Consider the following 8,429-nt stretch of genomic DNA (forward strand, 5'->3'; position numbering starts at 1 on the left):
CGCTCTCGCTCTCGCTCTCTCTCTCGCGCTTTCTTTCTTTCTCTTTCTCTCTTTCTCTTTCTCTCTCTTTCTCTCTCTCTCTCTCTCGCTTTCTTTCTTTCTCTTCTCTCTCTCTCTCTCTCTCTCTCTCTCTCTCTCTCTCTCTCTCTCTCTCTCTCTCTCTCTCTCTCTCTCTCTCTCTCCCTGTTTACAGTTTGTCGGCTAAATGCCGCCCCTCTGTCTTCATAACAGTCAAAGCATGAGACGTTCCCTCTGTGGGTCAAAACAATGCGCTGTGACGTGCAGTCGACACGTTGGATGCGATCTGAATGATCTCACGCAGCCCCTCGTCCTCCACAACGTTAAGCTTTTAGCTATCGCTGGTGTTGTCCAGGCGTCTCCACGGCAAACTTTCAAGCGTGGTCTGCCGCGAGCGAGCGGCAGGAGCGGGGCTGAGCATCAGCTGTGGGCTTGGCTTGCACACATTTTTTTGTATCCATATCTCTCGCTATAATCTCCCACCATCCAACTAACAACAACAACAACAACAACAACAACAAGCCTTTGGGCTCTGAAACTACGGGGCGGGCCGAGGACAAATACACGTGTGTTAATCGCACGTTAAAATAATTAGTGGCGTTAAAAAAAAAATGTATTAACCCGTTAACTTGACAGCCCTAATAAAAATATCTCATAATTAAGAGAGCAAAAAAAATCATAATTCTGGGAAAAAGGAAAAAAAAACTTTGGAGAATAAAAATCTAAATAACAAAAAAAGAAGTCAGATTTTTTTTCCTCCGAGAAGTTACTTTAAAATACAAATAATAAATCTGTTTTTTCTATCTTTAGGAAATGTCCGAAGAACAACCGGGGTCGCCGGCAAAAGCAAAACCTGGGACACTTTCCCTCGGACACGAACTCCCGGATGGTATAGCCGAGTCGTCCGGGGCCTTTTTTTAAAACCTTTTTTCTTACGCCGTGGGAACACCATTTTTTGAAACGGTAGATGTTTGGTATTTTGTTTTTTCCTCCTGGGGAACCGTAAAAAAAGAAGAAGAATGAGAATATTTATTTAAGGGGCCTTACTTACTTTCCCTCCTTTTTCATTTTCATTTTTTTTGGATGGAAGTCATTTTTCTTTCTTTGCCGGAAGAACAAGGACGCGAATCTTCAAAACCCCCCGCTGTCACTTTACGTTGTTACCGTGTCTTAATTACTAAATGCTTTACGAAAAACGGTACTTTTGGTAACTGGAGAAACGTCCGCCCCTCTTGAATGTGCTATTTATTGTAAAATGTTTATTTCTACGCCCCTCTTTTACTAACGCTGTGCAGCTGATCACCAAATGCAGTTTGTTTTCTAATTGAAGGAGTTTGTGGCCGGCCAGTGATACAGAAATGTTTATACTTTATTCTCTAAAGACGTCACTGTGTTCCAACAAGCTAATAATTTATTACTATTCTAATGATTCCTTTAGAGTAGCTTTTGTTACTTTTGTTTAAAATAATTATACTAGTTCCTGTATATATATCCGCATGACTTGTGAAAACTGTGTACTGTGGTGTTGTTTCAAACCTTTTTAAAAAGAAGAACTCAACGCCTCCTCGTATTCAGAGAAATTCGGAGATGGACGTCTAAAAGATTCGGACTGATAAACGGAGGACGATGAGAGGGGGAGGTTTACGATGTTTCTGAAGAAAGCAATGTTTAAAGTTTGGGATAAACTGTCTGAAAATATGGAAAAGAAAAGCAGAAGTGGGAAACATTGGAGTACGTTCTTCTGAAAGACAGGTTTGTGTTGATTCCAAGGAATGTTTTTGCATCTTCGTACGAAATACTTAAATTCAGAGGATTGTAAAGGAAGTGTGTCGCCTGCTTTGAGGTTTCAAAGACTGTGTGTTTTTTATGTAATTGGGAGAACACCTTGGGTTGCGGAGATGGCTGTAATCTAGGTTTATCTTTGAATGTGGGAGAAATATTGCGTCTTTTTCTACTTTTGTTGGTTTTAGTTTTTGCATTTGCTCCGCAGCGAGACATTCCAAGCACAGAAAAAAACCTATAGTATAAAAAGATGTCGGTACAAATATGACTTTAACCCCCGTTCCCTTCTGGTACAAACATGTGGTGAGCTTGTTGTCCAGCAGGAAACACCAGAATGAAGAGTAGAAGTGGGAAACATTGGAGTACGTTGTTCTGACACTCATGAGGAACAGGTTTGTGTTGATTTAAGAAAGGGATGTTTTTGCGTCTTCGTACGAAATATCCAAATTCAGAGGATTGTAAAGGAAGTGTGTGTTTTGAGGTTTCAAAGACTAAATGTTTCTTAAGCGATGTTATGTAACCGGAGAAAGTCTTGGTTGCAGGGATGGCTGTAATCAAGGCTTTTCTTTGAATGTGAGAGAAATATCTTTTTGTTGTTTTGCATTTGCTCCAAAGGCGAGACATTCCAAGCACAGAAAATCTGATGAACAAAAGAATCACTTTACGATACATATATTACTTAAAGACCCTTTTGTTATTAATTTACGTGATAAATTAAAAAGTGAAGACAGACAAATACTGTATGTAGAAAGTCAACAAGAGCAACCCACGGGAACTTCACATCTGATGAGTGACGGTGTTTTGTTCCCTGTTGTTTTAATCTGTATGTGATGGTATGACGTTTTGTGCGTTTTATGTCAAAGTCTATGTACGAGGATCAGGGCCACATTGTTTTTTTTAGTTCAGAGATTAAAGTCTGCTTCTGAGGAAATAAGTCAGAACTTTTTTTCTCAGAATTTTGAGACAAATGTCAACATTTTTGAGGAATAAAAGTGGAAAAAAAAGTCATTTCAGAATTTGGAGAAAAATAGTCTGACATTTTTATTCTATGATTTTTGAGCAAAAGCAGAAAATTCTGGGGAACAATTTTTTTTTTTTTCGCAAAGTGCTCAGATAAAAAATAAATCAACATTTGGAGAAAAAAAGGTTTGGAAAAAAATTTTCTAAGAATTTTTTGAAAAAAGTCAAAATTATTTTTCTCCAAGTTTTTCAGAAAAAGTCGAAGTACTTTTCCCAGGAATAGTTCCAATTGTTCTTGGGATTTTGCGATCAGACCCAAGAGCCCTGCCCACGTAAAACTCTTTTGTGAAGCCGCCATTTTATTTGTTCGCATTAGCATTATTAGCATTAGCATTATTAGCATTAGCATTAGCCCAGCGCACCAACGGAGAGAGACTAACTTATGGCAACACAAAAGAAAACATGTGAGCAGTGATGAGGAGGTGTCGGCGTTCTGGCGATTTACTCTGACGACGCGACCCAACAGCTTCTACTGAAGCCTGTCCCCAACTCCGGGGGGCTCCGGGTGGCAGTATGCGCCGGGAAGTTGTTTGCGGCCTGCCAGTAAACCCAAAGCAGCAGAAGAAGAAGTGATGTCAGCGGCTTCATTTGCCTAATCCTCCCTCAGGGACTTATTCCGTTGTGAACGCGATCTACTAGATAGTTCCAGGAACTGCAGAGTTCGGGGGGACTAAGTAATGGGAACTAAGCACCGCAAAGTACTTGGTGTGAAAGCGGCTAATTTCAGAATTTGTTTTATTGAAGGCTTTTGAGAAAAAAGTCAAATATCATCGAAAAAAAATCTGATTTTTCATTTTTTTTTTTACTTCTGGTCAGATCTAAAAAGAAAATGTCACATGTGGCCCTGATCCTGTTCTATAAAAGCCCCATCGTTTTCTTTTGGAAATGACCCACAAGTGTTCGTGTCACCATGCAGTGATGAAAGAGAGTAATTCAGACGCAGCATCCCTTTCCACTTCATCCAGACTCCATGTTGTTGTGAAAACATACACGTTTTTGAACGAAGAGTCTGAGGCTCGTCTGCTGTCGATGTTTATCTCTTTTATTTTCTGACAGGAGTTTGTGTAAGGTGTTAGTCTAAAGGTCGTAGGTCAGCCGCCCCTGAGCAACGTGTTTATTCGTGTTGTCGAACCATCGCAGCCGTGACTTCTCTAAATGTGACTAGAATGTGTTTGACATGTTAATATTCTGCATGTAGACTTCCAGAGGCTATTTTTGGTCTCTGCCAAAATAAAAAAGGAAATGTTTTTTTAATGTACCCCCGAGTGCCGATGTGTCATTGAGTGAAGAGAAGCTTTGAAAAAATTACTTTTATTTTGTCCTGCGGGGGTTTGTTTTCCTGTGTGTGTGTGTGTGTGTGTGTGTGTGTGTGTGTGTGTGTGTGTGTGTGTGTGTGTGTGTGTGTGTGTGTGTGTGTGTGTGTGTGTGTGTGTGTGTGTGTGTGTGTGTGTGTGTGTGTGTGTGTGTGTGTGTGTGTGTGTGTGTGTGTGTGTGTGTGTGTGTGTGTGTGTGTGTGTGTGTGTGTGTGTGTGTGTGTGTGTGTGTGTATTGACGGTGACCCGGGAGAAGAGACTCTTCAGTGCACGGACACAGAAAACACTTTTTGGTTTGTTTACGCTCCACGGAGACACAGTGTCCTAATTCCATACTAATGAATGTTGGTGTCTACAAAGGATCCATCTGAGACACAAAGCACATGTAGTGTAACGTGCAAACTGCTCTAAGCCTGGCAGGAGAAAAACATATTTATTTGGGGAGAAATTGGACGGATTATGACCGTTTATTTCTCATCAACGTTAAAAATGGGAAGCCTGGAACGACGAGAGTGAACTCAGGTAACGGACTCACGACAGCACGACTCAAACAAAGGCTTTAGTTTGAAGGACACATTATTTACACTCTGCATTTCTTCTTGGTTTTAACGCTGCAATGTTGCTGTCGTGGCTCATTCTTGTAGGATATTTCAAACTGGGCTCCGCTTCTTCACTCACACGTTAGAAACCGTCCAAATAAACGTCTGCAGGCGCTGATTTATTTACTTCTTCCATAAAATTAACAAACAAATAAACAAAACATGATCAGTGTAACGTGAGGTCAAACACTTTATATAACAGCTGATTATCTGGTTGATCACAATAAATCCAAACTATTCTCAGAATATTTAATTTAATAAAAATTCGAAAGAATATTTTAAGACCTAAATTAATTGGAACATTTTAATTTCCAATTTTTATAGTCGACACAAAAAATGGCTCTAACATTCCAGCCTCTAATTATAAGCAATTGCAGAAACTCATAAATGGAGCCAATATTCAAAACAGATATAATCTTTTTCTACTTAACATAAACATGTCAGAGTTCAGAGATGAAATTCATCTTGAGTTCATATAAAAACATTTCTTTTTCTAACTATAGTCGAGTTCAAGAAAATGTGAAGCTGAAAATGAGATAGTGGGTTTACTGCCCCCTAAAACTAATTTCATATTCATAAGCATTTTGCTAAATATCTACCCTCGCTAATTGGCGCCTTGGGACTCAGTGGCGAGCACAGATGAGGTTGAATGTGTCCTCCAGCCATGTCTTTATCACCTGTGCTCCCCCCACCTGTCGGGGGTCCTTCATCGACGCTCCTGTCTAATTAAAAACTGCTCATTTGTTCAGAATCCAGAAGCAGAGCAGAGGTCACCGAGCGTCCATCAGAAAATACACTTTGTGTGTGGTACATTTCCAGAGATGGCAAAAAGTACACACATCCTGTACTCAAGTAGAAGTACAGATACTCGTGTTTAAAAATACTCTGGTGAAAGTAGAAGTACTGACTAAACTTCTTTACTCAAGTCAAAGTAAAGAACTTTGAAATGTACTTCAGTAAAAAGTACCCATAACTAGCAGCTGTTTTAAAGAGTACCTGACCTCCCTTTATATTAATAGAACAATAATGTCATTGTTAGCTAATGAATGTTTCCATGGTGACCAACGGCAACATGACAACGTTTCCATTGGTCCCTCTTCTTTAGAGAAGACCAGGAAATGATGGATACACGGATCGTGTTCAAATCAATAGGCACACAATGACTCTAAATAATAATGATCACGCCACCAAACACACATTCAGACTAAAGGAACCAGCCTGTTTGGAAAATGAGAGAAGTAGAAAGTACAGGTATTTGAGTTCAACATGTAAGAAGTAGAAAGTACAGGTATTTGAGTTCAACATGTGAGAAGTAGAAAGTACAGGTATTTGAGTTCAACATGTAAGACGTAGAAAGTACAGGTATTTGAGTTCAACATGTAAGAAGTAGAAAGTACAGGTATTTGTGTTCAACATGTAAGAAGTAGAAAGTACAGGTATTTGAGTTCAACATGTAAGAAGTAGAAAGTACAGGTATTTGAGTTCAACATGTAAGAAGTAGAAAGTACAGGTATTTGTGTTCAACATGTGAGAAGTAGAAAGTACAGGTATTTGAGTTCAACATGTAAGAAGTAGAAAGTACAGGTATTAGAGTTCAACATGTAAGAAGTAGAAAGTACAGGTATTTGTGTTCAACATGTAAGAAGTAGAAAGTACAGGTATTTGTGTTCAACATGTAAGAAGTAGAAAGTACAGGTATTTGAGTTCAACATGTAAGAAGTAGAAAGTACAGGTATTTGAGTTCAACATGTGAGAAGTAGAAAGTACAGGTATTTGAGTTCAACATGTAAGAAGTAGAAAGTACAGGTATTAGAGTTCAACATGTAAGAAGTAGAAAGTACAGGTATTTGTGTTCAACATGTAAGAAGTAGAAAGTACAGGTATTTGAGTTCAACATGTAAGAAGTAGAAAGTACAGGTATTTGAGTTCAACATGTAAGAAGTAGAAAGTACAGGTATTTGTGTTCAACATGTAAGAAGTAGAAAGTACAGGTATTTGAGTTCAACATGTAAGAAGTAGAAAGTACAGGTATTTGAGTTCAACATGTAAGAAGTAGAAAGTACAGGTATTTGTGTTCAACATGTAAGAAGTAGAAAGTACAGGTATTTGAGTTCAACATGTAAGAAGTAGAAAGTACAAGTATTTGAGTTCAACATGTAAGAAGTAGAAAGTACAGGTGTTTGTGTTCAACATGTAAGAAGTAGAAAGTACAGGTATTTGTGTTCAACATGTAAGAAGTAGAAAGTACAGGTATTTGAGTTCAACATGTAAGAAGTAGAAAGTACAGGTATTTGAGTTCAACATGTAAGAAGTAGAAAGTACAGGTATTTGTGTTCAACATGTAAGAAGTAGAAAGTACAGGTATTTGTGTTCAACATGTAAGAAGTAGAAAGTACAGGTATTTGTGTTCAACATGTAAGAAGTAGAAAGTACAGGTATTTGGGTTCAACATGTGAGAAGTAGAAAGTACAAGTATTTGAGTTCAACATGTGAGAAGTAGAAAGTACAAGTATTTGAGTTCAACATGTAAGAAGTAGAAAGTACAAGTATTTGAGTTCAACATGTAAGAAGTAGAAAGTACAGGTATTTGGGTTCAACATGTAAGAAGTAGAAAGTACAGGTATTTGTGTTCAACATGTGAGAAGTAGAAAGTACAGGTATTTGTGTTCAACATGTAAGAAGTAGAAAGTACAGGTATTTGGGTTCAACATGTGAGAAGTAGAAAGTACAAGTATTTGAGTTCAACATGTGAGAAGTAGAAAGTACAAGTATTTGAGTTCAACATGTAAGAAGTAGAAAGTACAAGTATTTGAGTTCAACATGTAAGAAGTAGAAAGTACAGGTATTTGGGTTCAACATGTAAGAAGTAGAAAGTACAGGTATTTGAGTTCAACATGTGAGAAGTAGAAAGTACAGGTATTTGGGTTCAACATGTAAGAAGTAGAAAGTACAGGTATTTGGGTTCAACATGTAAGAAGTAGAAAGTACAGGTATTTGAGTTCAACATGTAAGAAGTAGAAAGTACAGGTATTTGGGTTCAACATGTAAGAAGTAGAAAGTACAGGTATTTGGGTTCAACATGTAAGAAGTAGAAAGTACAGGTATTTGGGTTCAACATGTAAGAAGTAGAAAGTACAGGTATTTGTGTTCAACATGTAAGAAGTAGAAAGTACAGGTATTTGGGTTCAACATGTAAGAAGTCAAAGTAAAAATTATTCAGAAAAATAAGTAGTGGAGTAAAGCACTGATACCAGAAACATGTATTTAAAGGTGTGGTAGGCCATTTTGGAGAAAGAAGCTCGAGTGCGCTAAAATTTGAAAATACACAGCCGAAAAAAATGTGCCCCTTCCTTACAGAGCCCCTCCTCCAACACACGAACATGCACATGACCAATGAGGGCAGTCGTTTGTGCACAGATGGAAGGCTGACAGGCAGGTAGGCCATTCAGTTATTTTAGCCGGCTTCCACAGATGAAATTTTTTTATGTATTTATTGTCAAAGCACTTCAGATATTCATTGCTATCAGGATGCTAAGAGCATTCCATGGAATATAACAACAAGTGTATCTCGAGCCGGTTTCTCAAACGTACCTACCCCACCTTTAATTACAGTAACAAAGTAGTTGCACTCAAATTCTCCCGACCTCTGTACATTTCTACAAGGGGCAGGGACTCAGGCATGCTATACTGGAGTAAA

At 38.4% G+C, this 8,429-nt stretch overlaps 1 protein-coding gene across 1 annotated transcript in view; it reads left to right on the forward strand.

Moving 5' to 3' along the window:
• tmeff1a (transmembrane protein with EGF-like and two follistatin-like domains 1a) overlaps positions 1-4,078 on the forward strand; it is a 46,694-nt gene extending 42,616 nt beyond the window's left edge. The window contains exon 7 of the mRNA XM_079651083.1: positions 829-4,078. Within this exon, the coding sequence (XP_079507209.1) occupies positions 829-913 (85 nt within the window). The 3' untranslated portion in view covers positions 914-4,078. The remainder of the gene's footprint in view (positions 1-828) is intronic.
• Positions 4,079-8,429: the final 4,351 nt, after the last annotated feature.

The sequence above is a fragment of the Notothenia rossii genome, assembly GCF_949606895.1.
Source record: "Notothenia rossii genome assembly, chromosome: 9".
Classification (NCBI taxonomy): domain Eukaryota; kingdom Metazoa; phylum Chordata; class Actinopteri; order Perciformes; family Nototheniidae; genus Notothenia; species Notothenia rossii.